This window comes from Solanum stenotomum, chromosome 1 (genome assembly GCF_019186545.1).
Source record: "Solanum stenotomum isolate F172 chromosome 1, ASM1918654v1, whole genome shotgun sequence".
Classification (NCBI taxonomy): domain Eukaryota; kingdom Viridiplantae; phylum Streptophyta; class Magnoliopsida; order Solanales; family Solanaceae; genus Solanum; species Solanum stenotomum.
In genome coordinates this window covers 10983489-11003798 of record NC_064282.1, presented here as the reverse complement: position 1 = coordinate 11003798, position 20310 = coordinate 10983489, and the positions used below count along the sequence as shown (strand labels likewise).

The window sequence follows — 20310 nt, the reverse complement described above, 5'->3', positions numbered from 1 at the left end:
GGCTTCCATTCAAAGCTTATAACATTGAGTTAATCATTGGTGCAGATGTCGTCATTTATTGAGGCTTTCATTCAAAATTTATAACATTGAGTTAATAATTCGTGCAAGTGTCGTCATTTATTGAGGCTTTCATTCAAAGCTTATAACATTGTGTCATCGGAACTTCCATTCAAAGCTTACAACACTTCTCATTTTGATCTTTCAGCACCAGGCAAGTGTTGGATTTTATCTTTCTAAATTTGACTTGTAGAATTATATTGACAATGATGTTGTAGATCTTGTATCGTGGAGTGTCATTGTACCTCGGATTTTTATTTTGTTTAGCAGAATATGCTTCAAGTTCCTAAGGAACAATTTTTCATATATGAGCTTTCATGTACCAACTATTTTGGTCTTACTATTATTATATTTGGTGAAGTAGGAATATTTCTTTTGGGGGGAATTGAACAGTTGTGTAACAGTATAGCATAAAGAGAAACGGTGAACATTCATAGTATTATTTTCCAGAGCATAATCAATCAAAAGAGGCATTTGCAGTACACCTCACTGTGAATTATACAAGATCAAATGATTTTACATACAATCAACATGCCATTTAGAGCTTAACTTCAAGACCCCATTGCTGGTAGCAGCACAGTTTACACCACTTGATCACATCACTCTCCGACAACGTAAAATGCAACTCCTTCCCTCCTTGTCAAACTTGTGCTATATTTGAGTGAATGCGAATGTGAAATAGCACAAATACAGAGATGCTTACACATGTTTGCCTCAATTTAACGTTTGACCGTACAAATAGGTTATTTCCACTCATGTTTAATTGCATACACCAGAGAATTCAGTACAGATTTGCTGCTATTATCTAAAACCTACATCAAGATATTCGAATTTATTCCACTGATATTGATTCTTCTTATAAATTCAACAAGAACTCAATGACCCACGAAACATAACATTGAGATCAACACAAAATGGGCCTTTTTTCCAGTCAAATACATACACACACTTGACATGTATACCCTGTATCATTCAGTAATACGGTTAAGCATATAAAAACAGCTTAAGCAATCAAAACAAGGAACAAAATTATTCAGATCACTAACCTTCATCTTGTGCAAGATTTTCATTCTCCTGTCATGACTAATCTTTCACTTTAAATGAAAGATGGGTGCTTATGTAATTGTGAAGGATGATATATAAATCAAGATATGATAAAAATATGGGAACGCTGAAGGGTTGGCGATGAGATAGGATAGGACTACACTAATTCAAATTGAACTTGGATAAAACTATACACTGGTTAGCACAGAAGATGTGCTGCAATTTGTTCTTGAAAATAATAATAGAAGTTATGAGTTATGACTTTCTTCTCCACCCAAACTCACAGGATCAAACATGGTCACCTCATAAATCCCCCAAAAAAAGGATTTTCGAATGGAACTTTGATGTATAATTCATACAGATGGTGCCTTAAATGAGATAGCAGAGGAAAAAGATCAAAGCATTCCACGATGAAATCACAAGTAAATAGGACATCATTCATTAGACAAAGATAAACACAAAAAACAGTCATACTATATACCTGTATAGAAAAAGGAAATAAGTCAATAACTCCTAGGAGATCCTCTTCTTGTTCTGCATTCTTTGAGTGCCTTGAGGCATTCAATTAAATCTGCCGTTCCAGATTGTAAAGATGAAGCTATTATATGTAATTTCTTAGAATAATCTATTGGTTTTTTGGTCTATCCTAAATGTTAGAATTGCCTGTAAGTTTCCAATATTAACTTCAATAATAGAGTGCTAACTAAGCTTACTCTTAGAGTGAAAGGACCGCAGGCAACTTTTGAGTAAAACTCTGGAGAAAAAACTAAGATGATATGCATGAGTGTACATATAATAGGATTACAGTAAGTTAAATAAATTTATCTAAATGAAAAACATATCGAGAGATTCTTTTAAAATAGTCGCAAGGACACAAATCTTTCTGTAGTCATCTGAATGTCAATTAACTTCGACAAGTGCTTCGTTCATCTTTTCACTGTATTCTGATACAAAGTTGATATTGTTGACAGAACTCGACATCATGGATGTGAACAACTACATTAAGAACAATTTGACAATTTTCACACAATAGTACTCATGAGTTTTATGACCATCGAGTGTATCTTTTTTTGTTTTTTTAGTATATGATCTGTCCAATAGTATAGCTCACAAGCAAAAAGATCAAATAAAGGGATGACTTAGAGGTAATATGGTTGAGAGATAAACTTGAAATCATGCATGCCACCATTTTCCTTTTTGCCAACATAAATACCTCCATATATATAAGATCATCAAGATATTAGAGATTATTTGGAAGTACAACATGGCAATGATGTAGAGTAGAATCGAATAAACAACACAAGGAAAAGAAATATCCAAAATGTAACATGGGATGACATGCCAAATCATCTAATCAATTAGCTACAATTGTAAAAGTTCAGGTGATCTAAAGAAGAAGCAACTAAACTACACTTACTTGAAAGTTGTAAATCATACATTGCGGAATTTATGGCAGCGCGAATATTGTCCTGAATCAGACTTGCGTTTTATGCCCGAAAAATGTCCAACCTTCTTATCACCAAGCATGCCCTTGTCAGCTGTAGCAAGCCCTGGTTGAATATGTCCACTTAGAACAAGATGTGGAATTTTAAGTTGCGCCTGAGATTTTGTCATCCTCTCCACAGATAGTAATGGATTTTTCATCTTCAGTTCCTTCTGGTGTTGCCGTATACGTTTCTCTTGCTTCTTCTTTCCTGGCCCCTTCCCATGAAATTGATGTGAAAATAACCGAAAAGACTCCTTTGGAGTTAGATTTCGCCCAAATTCATCAGTCCTGTTAATGTGTATCTCTTTTCCCACTTTCTCATCACCACAACGAACGCTAACGAGCTTGTTTTTCTTCTTATCCGTGTTTCGACCAGCCAATTCAATATCTCCCTCCTTAAGTGAACCTCTTTCTCTCAAAAATCTGAGTGCCTCTGACAAACCCTTCCCTATTGGAACTTCACGTATCGTCTTATCTGGTTTAATTTCAAATTTCTCCTCTTTTACAGAAAGTTCCTTTTTCTGTTTTGGTTGCACATCAACACTAGGTTTTTGTTGTTCTAATTTATCAAACTGAAGACCCCAGACAAAATCTCCCATCTCTGTGAAGACAACTTGTGATTCATCAGATACAGAAATTGGATTATCATTATCAAGGGTTGAATCACTAATTAGGGAAGCAATTACCTCTGGAAAAGTTTTGGCAACGCCCTTTTGCTTTTCCGATGAAAGTTTTCTGACTCTTTCGTATGATTTTCTGAATTCTTCCTTATCATCATCATCATCAAATAATACTGCATCAATTCGGTCCATCTTCTCTTTCCCCATCACAAAAACGTTGCGAGTCTGGGTTTTATTATTTGGGTCAAAAGAGACGGAAAAGATGTATTTATATTTATTTTTTTATAGAGAGGCTAGTCAAGTAGCGAAGCGCGAGTGTAAACCGCAATATTAGTCATTAAAATTAAAATATTATATTATTTTATTTATAAGATTACGTAATTATTCAGAAGCTGGAGAGAAATGAGACAATATGTGGGTCCATCTTCTCTTTGAAATGTAAGATGAATTATTTTTCATTTTCTCAAAAGCGACTAGTCCTAATTTTAATAGACAGAATTACTAATAAATATTAACAGCGTATCACATGAAATTAATCAAAATAAAGACGTGACACAGCTAATGTCATACAACAGCTATGGAAACAAAATTAATTCCACAGCTAATTAAGTAGTCATAGACATAAGAAAAAGATACTTTTGCTCCAAGGAAGACGTGTTTCCAATTGCAGTCATCCTTTTGTTTCTAAAGTAGAATCTCATGTAACTTTATTATGCAGTCAAGAGGCATATATTTCAGTCTTGATGAAGAAAAATTATTGGTAGGTCTCTTCGAGCTCTAATTATAGAAAAAAAATTGATAGACAGTATTGTTTTCCTTCAAAATTCAAATAATAAAATCATGTATGGTAGGACATCACATTTCCACAAACATATACAAACTTTATTTGCAAAATCATGGGAATAATCCTTGCAAAACCAAATTAAAAAAAAATCAAATAATACAATAACAATAATGTATTTAATCAAATCCCAAAGACCAATTTCATGTATCTCCAATATAAACAAAAGAATTACTCAAAATATATTCATAGACCTCATTTTAATAATCCATATCGTCCATGGCATCATCGTACCCTTGATCATAGGCATCCGTATCATCAGAAATCATTTCACCAACCAGCATACCACCAAGCAACCCTCCAGCCAAACCCAATCCCATTCCTGCTCCCATCCCTCCAAGATTGCTCTTTTTCTGTGGCTTTTGCACTTGTTGCACCGCGGGTGGATATCCTCCGTAAACTTGTTGTTGTTGTTGTTGTTGTTGTTGCTGCTGCTGTTGTTGCTGAACATATCCATATCCAGACGGTGGATATCCTGTTGGCGGATATCCTGATGTTGGATATCCAGCTGGAGGATATCCACCACCGTTATAACCAGCAGGAGGATATCCTACTCCTCCTGCAGGTTGTTGATACGCCATGCCATGATTGGGATTCGGCGTGCCATACCCCATGCCAGGTGGTGGCATATTATTTGCCCCTGTCTGGCCATATGGATAAGCCGTAACAGGCATATTTTGATTGTAATTACTATTAAGTTGATTTACATTTTTGTACATTGGTTCAGAAGTTTGTTCATATTTCTTCCCAAATTTATAAGAAAACTTGAGAGTACCTCTAGGTTTACCATTAACAGGGGTAAAAACTTGATACTCCACAATTTTTTCGGCGCTGCCATCAGGGCCGGAATTAGATTGGCCGAAGATATCATTTATAGGGATTGAGACAATTCCGATATCCTTATCACCGAAAAAGCGAGAAGATCTGATACGGAAACAGAGGGAAAGGCCAGACTTTGTGAGAGAAGGTTCGTCTAATGTGAATTTCATTGTGTAATTCCATTTAGGACTTGTTCCACCTTTTTTATCAATGAAGGTCCTCTTAGTATTTTTTGCATAACCTAAGATTGAAATTTCGACATAAACATCCATGGTAGAAAAGTAATTGACATTCTTTATGCCTGCGGCGGAGATCACCGTAACATCAAAGGGACGCCAATCCATTATATGGTTGAATTCAACAGATTCAGAAAAGAAAAGGGAATTGATTAAAGAATTTCTTCTTTTTCTTCCCTTCTTTTTTCTTGTGCTGTTGGAAGAATTTAATGGTGAAAATGTGATGAGTATGTTAATGAAGAGAGACAAAAGTAATTGCTTAAAGTTGAATCAAATGTGTGAACTAGATTAATGGTCTCTATCTTCTCCTCCCTTCTTTCTCGCTAATGAGAATTTCAGCTGCTGTCACACAATTTCTCCTTCATCCTATTATCGTGGAAAATATTTTTTTCATAAACACAAAATCTTTTGAATCTCACTCCAAGAATATGTGACCAGCCATTCGTATTTATAATATAATACTAACAAGCTAAATTAAATTAGAATCGGAAGATTTATTCCAATATGAATAGACAAACAAATCCCAACTATGATCAAATAAAAACCAAATAAAACATATTATTCCAACATATCATACTAAATTAATTCGGTATGGTTCGTCATTTTAAAGTTAGGTTTTGATATTTTTATGGTATTATAAATCAGCAATCATATAATTTATTCGACTTTGAGTTACATAGGCTTGTATAAAGAAAATTAATACTTTGATTTTTTTTTAAATGTTTCAATTATTATTTTACACTAACACCTTACATATGTAGAGATATTCAAAAAGGCACACCCAATTGCTTTTGTTAACCAAGGACACAAAAAAGTGTTTCAATCAAAGATATAATGGTCAAAGTTTCATGGTTTAATTAACTAATTTTGTGCTAATAGTGATTTATATATCTTTTAGTAATATATGAGTTGTATATATAACTATACATTTCAATAAAATATTCGGTATTTCTTTCTACAAATACTGAATAACATATCAATACCCAAAAAAAATTTAAATGCATGCCAAACATCATAGCTAATTTCATAAGATCAAAATTGTAATATAAAAAATATCAAAATCACGATGTTATTCCGATATGGGCAGCGTGTCAGCCCATTGGCTCACGGCCTCATAAGATAACCAAATAACCCAATTCACAAGCCTGCGATGATTGGAGTTGCTTAGAAGCTCAGTCTTCGTTGATTCTAATTTTTTCATGATAGAGATCATATACATATAGTTTAATAACTAAAATAATACATATGATAATGTAAAATAAATAAATCATATTGCAGATGATATCTTGTCTCTGGTGCAAATGAAGCATATAACATAATCTAAACGTAATTTTTTTCAAACATGAGAGTTAATTTCGGAGAATGATTATTTAAATTTTGAAATGTAAAGTTTATTTTATCAAAACATCACATAAAAGATATTGAACCTAAATTTTAGAATACCTTTAAATGTTAAAGAGCAAATAAACTAAAGAAAAGCTTGTTTGATTATTCCTATTTCCATATAAATAATACTAACACAGTGGTTGCACCAATCTTTAAAATTTTAAAGTGACAGAAAATAAATTACAATTACAAATAAAATATTGTAAAACAGAATATTTTATTGATAAACGTTATAGGTACAATTATATTCCTCTCTTGATTCTTCTCTCATAAGATTTATCCATAATTTGACGGTCGTTGGCATAATTCTCGAACTAGGATGATTTGAATTTGGAATATTCCATAAATTATTCCATGAAGTGTCTCTTTAATAAGTAGGCATAAGTTAGGAAATCTAAGTGAAATCGAATGCTTTTTATAGAGTCTCAACTAGAATTGAATATGAACTAGGATTTAGGGTTGAGTAGCCTCCAAGAATACTAATTGAAATTGAACATACTTTGTAAAGTCTCAACTCAAATTGAACATAATTTGTAGAGTCACACAAAATTTCAATGTTTACGCATTATTTTAACATACACAAATGGGATAATGTTAAATGTTATGTGAATATGATTGATGTAGAATATTACATTTCAGCCAACTTGATAATCACTGTTTATGAGTAATTAAGCATTATTGTGATTCATAATTTTTTCTTTGGAACCCCAGGATATAACCCGCAGTCGCTACAACTTCTGTCACAGCCTCTGCCCTTTGGGTGAGCACTTTGTGTGCATTGGGTAAACCCCCTACTGTGTAATAGCCTGCAAACCACACAAAGAATGTAAACCGCACTAAACAAGCCCTATGCGACAGGCTCAACTCAAAAGGCATTGAAGGGAGATCGATCCTGGGTCATCCATGTGGATAACCACCCTCCAATCCAACTGAGTCATTTCGAAGGACATGATTCATAATTTCAATCATACAAACAAGCATATCATATAAATTGACATTATTATTGTTATTAAAAAGTAAATAAAATTTATAAAATATCATTCAAATCTTCTCTTATTCTCCGTCGACAATAATTAGATTAAACTAAAAATTATTGACCAAATATAAAACTTAATAAAACAATCCCTCGATTTAAATACCCATAAAGAGAAGTAGAAAATCTTAGAAACTAACTAAAATATAGTAGAAGTGGGGGCCCTCTTTAAAGTTTAATCTAGAACAAGTGAAAGAAAACAAAAAAACAGCAGTAGAATGTCTACAAGTAAAGCTAAACGGAACCTTCTGCCCGTAAATTTTCTTCTACCTTACACTTGCACCCCCTATTTTTCTTCAATCATTTCATTCTCATCCTATTTTCTTCTCTCACCGCCTCTCTCTTTCTCTCTACGCTGTAACAAGCAATTCCTCCGCCATCTGCCGCCGTTCTCCGCCCTACCTCATGACCTCTACCCTCTCTGCCTCCTCCGCTTGGCCCGAAAGCCCTTCCGTTCCCCCTCCTATGCCGGAAAATTCTCCTGATTCCGATGATCGTTCCTCTCTCTCTGACCTCTCCGATATCTCAGCTGCCGTAACTGACGCCGTTGATGAAGATGAACGTCGCTCTCAAACCTCGGTTACCTCTCCCACTAATACAGCCGCCACTAGCGTACAGAACGTGAACCCTAGCCCTAATTCTATTTCTCTTCCCGTTGATTCCTCTACTCCGAATGTCCTCTACCTATCCTTCAACCAGGATTACGGATGCTTCGCGGCAGGCACCGATCGAGGGTTCCGGATCTACAACTGTGATCCGCTCCGTGAGATTTTCCGCCGCGATTTTACCGGCAATTCTAATGGTGGAGGTGGAATTGGTGTTGTTCAGATGCTTTTTCGGTGCAATATTTTGGCGTTAGTTGGTGGAGGTCCGGAACCTCAATATCCCTTGAATAAGGTGATGATATGGGATGATCATCAATCTAGGTGCATCGGCGAGCTATCGTTTCGATCTGAGGTGAAATCTGTGAGGCTGAGAAGGGATAGAATTGTGGTTGTTTTGGCCCAGAAGATATTTGTTTACAACTTTTCGGATTTGAAACTGTTACATCAGATTGAGACAGTGGCGAACCCCAAGGGTTTGTGTGAGGTGTCACAGGTATCGGGATCAATGGTTCTGGTTTGTCCGGGTCTTCAGAAGGGTCAGGTGAGAGTGGAACATTATGCTTCTAAGAGGACCAAGTTTATAATGGCACATGACTCGAGGATTGTGTGTTTTGCGCTTACAAATGATGGGAGGTTGTTGGCTACTTCTAGCAGTAAAGGGACTCTTGTCAGAATATATAATACTTTAGATGGATCTTTGGTCCAAGAGGTATACACTTACTCTGAATTAATGGTCATACTTTGTTGAATTGTATTGTTTACATGGTTAATATGGCCTTTTTTTTATTATTTATGGTTAATATGGTGGTGTCAATTTCCGATAGAGAAAGTAATCCAAGGTGTGTTGGGAATAGAGGAAAATGCTTTTCATGGAAAATGTGTTCTTTAGGAGATAGTTGTCCCATGTTTGGCTAGGTAATAAAGTATATGACAGATGATACTTGTACCAGTAAGAGCATAGGGTGTAAGGATAGTGTTTTGGTACTACTTTTAGATACTAAAGGTTGACGGTAATGTCTTAGTATTATTGAAGCAACTGATGTAAAGTAGGAACTATGAAATTGGAAAAAACAAAAATGAAGCCCACTTGTGCCTTCTTTTGGTGGGTGACGTTTTCCACAACGGGAGGAATACATGGCAAGCATTTTCTACGTTTTAAGTAACCAAGGTAGCCAAACATTTGAAAGATATTTCAGAAAAAGCTTTTTCTGTCACTCCACAGACACCATAAGTTTGACGATGTTTTCTTCCAAATGAGCTGCTGCATCTGCAATATCTTACACGGGGATCTCAAGTATATTTCTTGTAGCCCTTGGACTTCTCATAGGTATTTTTAGTGAACTTAACCTTTGGCAAAATTTTTGAAAACCATGATATGAAGCTAGGTGGTTTTTCTGGCTAATAAGCTCAACATGTGTGGAGTTCTTCCGAAATGGAACTTGGGTGGTTTTCCAATAGCTGTCTTACGGGTGTAACATCAGCAAAGATCATTGAAATGAAACTAGATTGCTCTCATAACTAGTTATTGATTGCCTTAACTTACATGGGTCTCTGAAGTCTAGATGTTTTATCATTTTGTTAGATGGTACTATAGCTTCCCTGTAAATGGTAAGGACAGGTTTTTGGACTTTGTTAGCTCCCTGATTTTAGTTTAGACTTTACTGTAATGGAGCTAACCATCTTTTGTAACCTTTTGCCCACATTACATTTTACTGATCCCTTCCAATGATTACTATGTACTTCATTAAAAAAACAATTGCATGGGATGGTTTTAACTGTCAATACTTTCCCCTTTTCCCTCACTTCCAAGGACTGTAAAGTTACAGTTTTTCTAGGTACTGGTTCTGTTATAGCCTCAGCATGCACCTTGATTCTATCCCTTCGTTTCTCAACTATCAGACCTATCAACTGGCAACTAATGTTGTTCTCTGTTAAGTAAAAAGATAGAGATGAAGTGGATTTAAGTTGGTATTATTTCAAAAAGTTAGTTTTCAGTCTCATGATAATTTTATTTTAATGCATGAATATCTTCTAGTTTGATAACCAGTTTGCCTTTTTATTTCTTGTGTTGTAAAGATTTGTCTTAACGGTCTCCTAATATTTGTACATTGCTTTACTATATGAATAGAATAACTAAGACGATGTACTTTTTTATTTTCTAGAGAATCAGTTTGCCTTGGTATTTGCTTGTATTTGGCAAAACCAAGTAATTTGCTCATTGTAATAATTTCCTGAGATTTGATGTTTCCATCTTCATATATATGTTTGATGAAGTTAGCCTATCAAAAAGTACAAGGAAAGTGGCCTCCATATACTTGAGAAAAATTTGGGCAACTTCACAACCAGTCTACCTAAAAGTATGAAAAAAAATGAAAAGTAGGTTGATGTCCTACTCAATGCTAGTTACGGTATTCATGCTTGAAACACGATCAAAATATTAGTATGTTCTTCCAATGCTTATTGCTCTTCCACTTTTGAAGGACTAGCAAGTAGCAACTACGACAAATAATTTGGACGGAGACTCTGCATCAGGCATAAATAATCTTTTACATGCATTGCAAATGCCTTCTATTGATACCATTTCACTGAAAAATTTGAATACCTTTTGATTGTCAATGAACAATTTGGTGTGTTATTGGCTTATTGCTAACAACTGCCACTTTAGAAATGGAATGTGCTCTTTGGTCTTTAGTTTTTGATCTTAAGCATGTTTTTTCGCTTAATACAGGTCAGAAGAGGTGCAGATAGAGCAGAAATTTATAGCCTTGCTTTTTCTCCAACTGCACAATGGCTAGCTGTTTCCAGTGATAAAGGAACTGTCCATGTGTTCAATCTAAAGGTTGATTCAGCAGCTTTAGGAGTTGATAGACCAAGAGGGGCATCTGAGTCAAATGCTACATCTCCATCAGCTGGGTCTCATCTCTCCTTCATAAGAGGTAATGGGCCTGTTATATTATTGTCTTTAGTTACTAGACTCTAAATGCAGATGTTCCTGAGGAAGTGTGTGATATTTGTAGTGTCAGAGGTAGTTCTGTTATTCAGAGAACTCCATGAAGTGCAAGCATCTGTTTGTTATAATCACTGGATGTGACATTCCTTCATGTCCCATGGAACTGTTATCGTATGTATAGTGCCCTGCATTTACTTTAGTGCGTGGTTCAATTATTTCTTCTCTGCTATAACTGTGATGTTGCAACACAAGGAATTTTGAAAACAATTTTTTGGCAATGGTGAAAGAGCTGCCATAAGAACTGGACAGAAGACACTGATGCTATACCTGTTTGGGTCTAAAATTTGCTCGAACTAGGAATCTGATGGAGGTTTTTGGCCTCAACAATTGAGTCGTGTCTACTAGAAAATGTAGCAATTTGTTATTCCAAGTATGATCCTTCGGAAGAATTAGATGAAGGCAAGTAATCTGAAAGATAAATTATGCTTAAGAAAAATATGCATTACATTAAGTTCAGCATATTTGCACCCCTAAATTATACGTCTTTCTCAATTCAAAGGACTTTTATGTGCAGTTAATTTTGAAACATATTTTACTGCCATCATATGGTTTAGATTTTTGGAAGAGGTTCTTGCAATTTCAATCTTTTCTTGGTTTATTTTTGAGATGACACTGACTGTAGGTTTCCGTTGAACAGTCAGAACAGGTTCTTCGATTTTGTAATTTTGTCGCCAATATACTCGGGACAGAATTTTTTGGAGACGTTGCAAAAGAATTTGTTGGAGAGCTTTGTTAATAACTCAATATTTTAAGCTTATTGACAGACCTTTGTGGTGTTCCTCCATGCAGGTGTGCTACCGAAGTATTTCAGCTCTGAGTGGTCTGTGGCACAGTTCCGCTTGCAAGAAGGTCTGCAGCACATTGTGGCCTTCGGTCACCAAAAGAATACGGTTGTGATTCTTGGCATGGATGGCAGGTAAGGGTGTTGTTGTGTAGTCCTCGTATCATTTTTTTAATGTTGTCCCAATTTTTGTGACAAGTGAATCACATCTTTTGAAGTTCGATAATAATTCTTTGATGAATTGGAAATGCAGTTTCTACCGATGCCAGTATGATGCAGCAACTGGTGGGGAGATGACCCTGTTGGAACATCATAGTTTCTTGAAGTCCGAGGAGAACTTCTAACTTGGGAAGCTAGCTGGGTGCATGCTACCCTACTTCTTGTGTGGCTTTTGTTTTTATTGTATCTATTTATAATTTCGCAGGTGGACATGGTAGTGACTGTAAATATGCAGACATAATCCAAAAAAAAAAATGTACATATATAAAAGATGAGAACAGGTCGGCTTTTGTAACAACCTTCTGGCTGTATATAAGTTACTGTTGTGTCATCGTAGAACTGAAGTATTGTTATGTGCATGTTTGTCATCGTAGTGCTGAAGTATCTATTTAGTATGTCTGGCTCCTTACTCTTCTGTTTCTCTAGAAAAAAAACTATGGCCAGTACATGAGGCTGCGGATGGAGTATATCATTAATGGTTTCTGGTGAAAGTGTACACATAATTTGACGCTTCCTAAAAGCTTAATGCAAACATGGCAACTAAAAAGTGCCAGCAACACAGAAAGCAAACAATATCAGGGAATGGTTGTTTAATACCGTCAATTATATAGTGACTGTAGGTCCAACTAGTTTCATTTTTATATATATCAACAACTATGATCGGCCATCAATTTTCTAGTCCATAGTCTAGGAGAAAAGACGCAGACGTCTACAATTCCAATGGACTTTTTAAACAGTTTTAACTGGAGAGCTAAAGCCCAGTGAGTGAAAATATAGGAAGGTGATGACTAATAATTTCAACTAAACTGGAATAGCAGTCGTGAAAATCCTACCAAAAAAAGTGGCTCAAAGGAGCTCCATCTCTGAGTGTATACCATACAAATGGCACTCTAGCAAAATTACTTGTAAGCAGGATTCTTAGGAATATGTTCATAACCTTCTCTGCTTGTGACAAATTACTGAATAATGTTATTTCTCTTCTTTATCTTTTTAGAATGTACTTGTGTACACAAACAGGCATCCCATAAAAGAGAATTGGTGAAGCCTTTTTTCTGTTTTGACTATTTTGGAAGAAGCACCACCTCTTGTTTCGTCTATCTTGGCAGCTGACCAGCGTGGAGAAGAAAACGAAGATACACTCCAGCTGCATGCAGAGTTTCTAATAGCATAGGCTCTAGTAATGATACCGCTTTTTGTGCTACTCCTAGTAGTAATTTTTTGGGCAACAATGTCCCATTGGATCTAGACAGGCAACTAGAGCCGCAGAGTAACCTAACAATAATCCATGGTCTGGTTTTCAGGATCAGATTTATGGTCCAACAGTTGCCAGACAAAGGATCTGCACCTACAGACAAACAAATTGAAGGAGACTTCCAGAAGGGGACACTATGTCTATCTTATTTATTTATTTCACTAAACTCTACTCTAAATAGCACATCTATAGCAAAACTGGCACTAAGTGATAATATAGACGTATCTGTACTGCATATTTAGATACTTAAACGCTTACTCATTCATTTTATACAGGTAGCAAATGGTATTCTACTATTCTTCATATAATATGTAAGGATAGTTACATTGTTCCTCAAGAGTGCTATAGCATCTAATTTCCAAGATATAGAAGAGGACAAAACATTCAAAATAAGCTGCAATTTACCTCCCCAATAAACTTGCCTAGGAAACAAAAGAAATGTTACATTGGATGCGAAATCTTTACAGCACTAACTACTAACCAATGCACTTTACAGCACTAAAAGTGTAATTGATCCTATAATTTACTCTCTCTGCGTTACTCCGAGACCAAGATCACTACTTTTAACACAGCTGCAAGGAAAAAGGAACAACAAAATAGTTAAAAAGGACAGAAATTTTTCCTTGCAGATGCAAACACTTGATCAAACTAGATATATTAGGTCTCACAACCATCCAAGTTTCCCCAGTACACTTTATTAGGCATGGTCATCCACATTTGATCTATGGCAAAGAATTTATACACAGTATATGAGCAGCTGCATGTTCTGCTCATATACTTCACAACACTATAATGGCTAAGCCAATCCCAGGATGAAACTTACTTGAAGTGCCTTCTTTCGCAGCTGGAAGTGCACTAACTAGATTTCACTTTACAGTAAAAAACCCAGAATATAAATCAGTACAGACAACAGTCCCTGCAAACACATGAAAATCTTCTAAAGCTTACATCAGTGATCAACCTGCAAAAAATATAATTTGCAAGGCTGGCTCATACATACATGGATAGTCACAAGTATGTGAATTGAATTCATACAAGTAGAGGGAGGTGATTGTACATGACTGTCATAGCATAATGGTTTGTGTACATGGCTTGAAAATGTACACAAACTTTCATCCATCTGGTGGTACCTGATGTAATGGGACTATAGAACTCTACTCTTGACATTTTGCTCAGTCTAAACTTCCATCCATCTGGTGGTACCTTGAGTAGTAAAGACGTGAAAGAATCTGATGTACCTTGTTCTATCCATGGAACACCAGACATAAAACTTGCCACAAATTTCAGTAACCACACAAAAGAACACTAGCAAAAAGGAAAATAGATGCCAGATATCCCTGAAGAGAAAATAAGCTACTAACCAATGCACTTTACAGCACTAAAAGTGAAATTGATCTTTAATTAACTCTCTATGCGTGCCTCAAAGTCCAAGATCACTACTTTTAACACAGCTGCAAGGAATAAGGAAGAACAGAATAGTTAAAAAGGTCGCAGAAATTTTTCCTTGCAGATGCAAACACTTGATCAAATTTAAATGCCCATGACAGAACATCAAGTACTACTAATTGCTACAAAAACAATAAGCTTACAAACAATCTAATCTCCTCCTTCTGCCCTTCACACCTATGCTTACTTCTTGAAAGCTGAAAGAGAAAGCAACCAACAGGATGGCAAAATCCTAGACTTGTTTTATATCAAGAGGCATTGAGCAATGCTAGAAACAACATTGCACACACTATTCCTGGAGAACTGACCTTCAGTTAACAAAAACTCTTTGAACGAAATACTGAATGAAAGAGCAAATCCACAATATTTCAAAGAAAAGATAAATGGGACATGTAAAACAGCTTTCTGAACCGAACTAGAACAACGCATCAAAATTTAAGTAAAAGCAACAGATGTTATCCCTGCCACTACAACAAAAGAGTATACAATGTTATCACACAAATGAAGATAATGCAATTAGAGACGAATAATACGGAATTGTTTTTCTTGTTCACTCAATCAAACCATTCAGGAACATAAAGGATATGCTTCAGTTGTTTTGGCCTACTTTGGATTACAACACAGGGACCAAAAAACCTCGATATTGCATCTATGGATTTTAGTCATCCATTTTAGTACTTTCTATATTTTCGATTAGACAAGCAAAGCGACCCAACATTTCACCTGTAATCAATCAAAATATCAAAGCACACAGTGAACACAAAAGAACTGCGACGAGATGATAGAAAATGAGATAATTTCTATTATATTTCCAAGCACGTTACACCAAGGTTATCAAACCATAACAGAAATCTACATCCTACTACTAGAAGTACCAATAAACTAGACAAAAGATTGCTGCATATTTAACCCGACGGTGAAACTTCTAATTGAGTCTTATGCCTTCTTTGGAGACTTTGCTGCCTTGGATTTAGGTGCCTTCTCATCGGCAACTGCGGATTTCTTAGGCAACAGAATTGGGTTAATGTTAGGAAGAACACCTCCACTTGCAATTGTAACTCCAGCCAACAATTTTCCCAACTCTTCATCATTCCTCACTGCCAAAAGCACATGCCTAGGAATGATTCTGCTCTTCTTGTTGTCTCTGGCCGCATTTCCAGCCAACTCCAACACCTATAAACAAAACCCCATAAATCAATACAAAATCACTATCTCCATAATCAACAGAAAAATACGGATCTGAGAAAAAAAATTAAATGGGTTTATTGATTTAATGTGTTTTAGTACCTCAGCAGCAAGGTATTCCAGAACAGCAGCGAGATAAATTGGAGCACCAGATCCTACACGCTGAGCATATCGACCCTTCTTCAAGTATCGACCAATACGACCGACTGGAAACTGAAGACCAGCTTTGATTGACTTGGTGACGGATTTCTTCCTTGGGCCACCCTTTCTTCCTCCGGCACCTTTGGTTGTCTTAGTAGCATCCATTGCTGTGTGAAGAAAAGCTTAAAGAGAGTAATACAGAAAAGAGCTTGAGTGTTTTGATTGAGATTTGAAAGCTGATGAGAAAATGAAAGTGAAGAGTTTATTATTTATAGGGATGAGATGAGATTGCCACGCTGGCGATCCGCGTGAGGAGCATCTAATTTTAACGAACAGGATTCGTTTCTGTTAATGTGATCTAACGGTTATAAAAAGATGAAAGGATAGCGATCCTTGTTTAACGCGAATAACCAATGATTTAGTGACACGTATACGTGCTTAAGTGAATTGGTTGAGTAAGTGGTAAAACCGCGCGCGGGGAATTTGAATTTTCGTAAAATTTTAATTGCGCTAAGTTGAGAATTCGTGAATGCTTTAATTAAGGAAATCCTAACTCCTATTTTTATCTAGTTACACATTTAATTAAGAAAATCCTAATTAATTAATGGTCACGATCCACATATCATCGAGAAAAGTCTAATGGTGAAACTAGAGCTTATATGGATCGATTTAGTTATGATTTTTAGCTTATAAGTCCTTTAGACAGACTTCTAATACATTACATATTGTAAACATAGTTGATTTCACATATTGTATTTTTATTTATTTGGTCTAGTTGTTATGTTTATTTTGGTAGATAGTGAATTGAATAACTTATTGAGCAATTTAGCTCATACATTTCAAATAATGACGGAAAAGAGTTGTTTTACACTATACAATTTAATTTACTAAAAGATTAAAGTACCAATTTGGTTCAACTTGTTCAATCAGTATTAGTAAGCGATATACTACATATGTTTGAATTAATACCCATAAACATATTACATAATTTATGAATGGATGAGATATATACCTCTCATAATCTATGAAAAACTATATCAACAATATGCATATCTAAAACTTGACGTATTAAATATGTTTATATGATTTGTAGATGATAAAAAGAAATTCTATATGGTATCGACAATTGAATATGGATAATTCAAAAATATTACCAATCTTTGGAGGATGGACATAGAGTCGTATAACATTTAGGTGGTTGATGTTGTAGAGCTCATGGGATAAGGGTCACCAACGATCTTTTTGATAACGGTGACTTGGCTCGGGACATCTAAAAGTTTACTTGTAGTTCTTTCGGTGTCAACTATAAATACATTTTTATATATTATTTTAATTTATTATTAAAACTGAGAGTTCATAAATTTATTTATAACTATGAGAGTATATATATACCCTTATCGTATCATTGGCTGATGAGTAATTTTTTAACAAGAAACCCTAATGATATCAATACAGTGTATATATATATATATATATATATTGATTTAGTATCAATTAAGCGAAATTATCAACCTTAATTATTCTAATAAAGTATATGATACTGACCTAGTATCAGTTAAGCGAAATTAGTAGGGGAATATATAGTGTAATTATTTAGTGGGGTATGAATGTAAGGGAGTATATGTTTGTAATTATAAGGTATTTGCTTAGTTTCCTCTGAATTCAAATGAGTTGGGTTCTTAGAAATCCAACCCAACATATTTTTATTTATTACTTAATATTTTGCATTTAAAAATAGCAGGGCCAAAAATCTGACGGTGGAAATTATTTTATGAATATTATAAAATAAAGCATGTGTAGTGTTATAAAATGACAAAGAAAAAGGAGAGAAACAGAAAAACACAAATGAGTAGTAGTAACTTTTTTTTATTATGGAATGTTTTTTCTTTTCAATTACTATTGTCTTTGTGTTATCTTACGAGAAGAGAGCTATAGATATGTATGTAAATACTTGGCCACCAAGTATATTATTACTCCTATATAGAAATGAGACTTAAGGACGAATACAGCATATAAAAGTTGTACTTTGTGCTAAAAATGTGATCTTGTGAAGATCTCTTCAAAGTCAAAATTATAATTTTGGTGCATTCATTGTCAGACAACTGTACTTTTTTGGTAAAACGTGTCTAGCTATGTGAGATCTAGCTAGCTTTCACTTTACTTTTACTTTCTATTCTCCTTAATTGTTCTGATTTCTCCTTTATTATTTTCCTCTCTTAATTACATTCTTATAATTATTCTACATGTTGTTTTTCCAAAAATTGGCTTGTGCCGCTACTCTTGTAATAATATAATAACACAAGTTTTTTAAAAAAAAAAAATCAATAGTTTGAAATAAATACAAACATGATTAAGAAAACTCTTAGAAAATAAAACTTCTAATATGATTATGCAAGTATAAATAATTTAATATCTTAACTTTTTATAATAAAAGAATCTTTATTTCTAAAAAAAATTCTATCATACTATATAATTTACCCCCCCCTAACAAAAAGAAAATAATTAATAAAACTTACTACTGTTATAATAAAAACATCACTCCATCATAAATAAAAATAAAATTACTTTCAAATAGCTAAATAAAATATGATAATTTTTCTATTATATAGAAAGGTGAAGAGGAGGACGACCAAGAGCAATTTTGTCACCAAAAAAATATCCAAGCTTAGTTTAAGCGTACATTGTGCAAAAAGTATTAAGATTGCCAAAAAAATATTCAAGCTTAGTTTAAGTGTACATTGTGCATAAAGTATTAAGATTTCTAGAAAAATCAGGCAAAATTTATGTAATTCCCAATGTATCCACGACTAAGTCAATAGTTGTGAATTGTAATGGTCGCACGTGTACCAATACATTGGGAGGAGCAAAAGAAATCATTGCAAACTTCATGGCCCCATTTATTGATTTTCTTTAAAAGCCTTTACATTTTTTTCAAAAACATCTTTTCTATTTTGAATGTATAATTTTTAATGAGATTTTTTCATACCAAAAATTCTAATTTGAGGGCTTTTAATCATATTTCCTTTCTTAGTGTGGTTTGGTCATGAAAAAATACTGTGTATTTTATTTAAAAAATTTATAGTTGAAGTCGTGTTTGGTTAAATTTTATGCAAAACATATTTAGAATTTAAATATATTTTTTCTAAAGGCATAATACATAAATATGTCATTTAATTTGATTTTATCTAATATCTATGTCCTTCATTTTTATATGTCCATAGGTTTTATATGTCCATAAGTAGACATATAAACTTATATACAATTGAATAAGTTGACACTCGTGTCCTACTTGACGTCCTACGTGACAATATAATTCACGTCCAATGCGACATTTTATATGGCTCCTACGTCTGGTATTTCCCGTAAGACGCGTGTGTCTATTTCTTCAACTTTATAAAATCTTAGGTACTTACTTGTGCACGCCCTAAGTTGAATGTCATAGATGTCAGACAAAGCCAAGTTAAATGATATATTTATATGTATAATTATGTTTTTCTAAAGATGATTTATATTCTCGGTTTCTAAAAGTTACTTGACTAATTTATCCGAGACATACAACCAAATTGCATTAAAAAAATATATATATCAAAATAGATAATTGTATAATGTCATAAATTAGATCTCATATAAGAACTACCCATACTATTACAAAAAAAAATCACTTTATTTAAATTTTTGAAGTTGAACTTGTGTTACACTATTGATTTTGCAAATAATATTTGACTATTTGAATGTGTTTTTTTTAAAATAAATAAAACTTATATGAAATATAATTCAAATGGTCATTTTTATAAGAATAAATAATTTGTCATAAAATTTTAAAAAGGATAATATAGTTAGAGTTATGCATATATTAGTTATGCATGATTTAGTTATGCAAGATTAAGTTATGCAAGATTAAGTTATGTGAGTATTAGTTATACAAGTATTAGCTGTGTAGATATTATTTAGTTATGTAGAGACTACAATACATAAATTATTAATTATTGAATATATTATTTACAAATAAATAAGCAAACAAATAGTATAATTTCTCAAATAAAATAAAGAAATAATTCTTCTCTTAGGGAATTCTTTTTTTTTTTTCTTTCTCTATTTTTTAAAATGTTTAAAGCTTATAAAAATAAAATACCGTAAGTATATTTCAAG

The 20310-nt window shown here is 34.1% G+C and overlaps 4 protein-coding genes across 6 annotated transcripts; 1 reads left to right on the top strand and 3 right to left on the bottom strand.

Moving 5' to 3' along the window:
• Positions 1 to 1257: 1257 nt before the first annotated feature.
• Positions 1258 to 3456, bottom strand: LOC125853409 (SART-1 family protein DOT2-like). 3 transcript variants are annotated; one of them, XM_049533090.1, is made up of 3 exons: positions 3274 to 3431; positions 2539 to 3188; positions 1689 to 2314 (listed from the first exon to the last, which is right to left on the bottom strand). In XM_049533090.1, exons 2-3 carry the CDS (start codon positions 3184 to 3186, stop codon positions 2180 to 2182), a joined length of 783 nt encoding a protein of 260 aa, XP_049389047.1. In that variant the 5' UTR covers positions 3187 to 3188; positions 3274 to 3431; the 3' UTR covers positions 1689 to 2179. The 3 variants fall into 3 exon arrangements, with proteins under 3 accessions (XP_049389046.1, XP_049389045.1, XP_049389047.1); XM_049533089.1 differs by lacking the exon at positions 1689 to 2314 and adding an exon at positions 1258 to 1672 and having other exon boundaries at positions 2539 to 3456; XM_049533088.1 differs by having other exon boundaries at positions 1681 to 2314; positions 2539 to 3456.
• Positions 3457 to 4166: 710 nt separating this feature from the next.
• LOC125877412 (protein SRC2-like) lies at positions 4167 to 5297 on the bottom strand. Its single transcript, XM_049558713.1, has one exon. It carries the CDS (start codon positions 5209 to 5211, stop codon positions 4249 to 4251), a length of 963 nt encoding a protein of 320 aa, XP_049414670.1. The 5' UTR covers positions 5212 to 5297; the 3' UTR covers positions 4167 to 4248.
• Positions 5298 to 7790: 2493 nt separating this feature from the next.
• Positions 7791 to 12367, top strand: LOC125872363 (autophagy-related protein 18a). The gene is made up of 4 exons (XM_049553082.1): positions 7791 to 8836; positions 10856 to 11063; positions 11927 to 12053; positions 12172 to 12367. The coding sequence occupies exons 1-4, from the start codon at positions 7928 to 7930 to the stop codon at positions 12260 to 12262; spliced, it is 1335 nt and encodes a 444-aa protein (XP_049409039.1). The 5' UTR covers positions 7791 to 7927; the 3' UTR covers positions 12263 to 12367.
• Positions 12368 to 15614: 3247 nt separating this feature from the next.
• LOC125850204 (histone H2A.1) lies at positions 15615 to 16398 on the bottom strand. Its single transcript, XM_049530080.1, has 2 exons — positions 16123 to 16398; positions 15615 to 16008 (listed from the first exon to the last, which is right to left on the bottom strand). Exons 1-2 carry the CDS (start codon positions 16324 to 16326, stop codon positions 15772 to 15774), a joined length of 441 nt encoding a protein of 146 aa, XP_049386037.1. The 5' UTR covers positions 16327 to 16398; the 3' UTR covers positions 15615 to 15771.
• Between the last annotated feature and the right edge of the window lie 3912 nt (positions 16399 to 20310).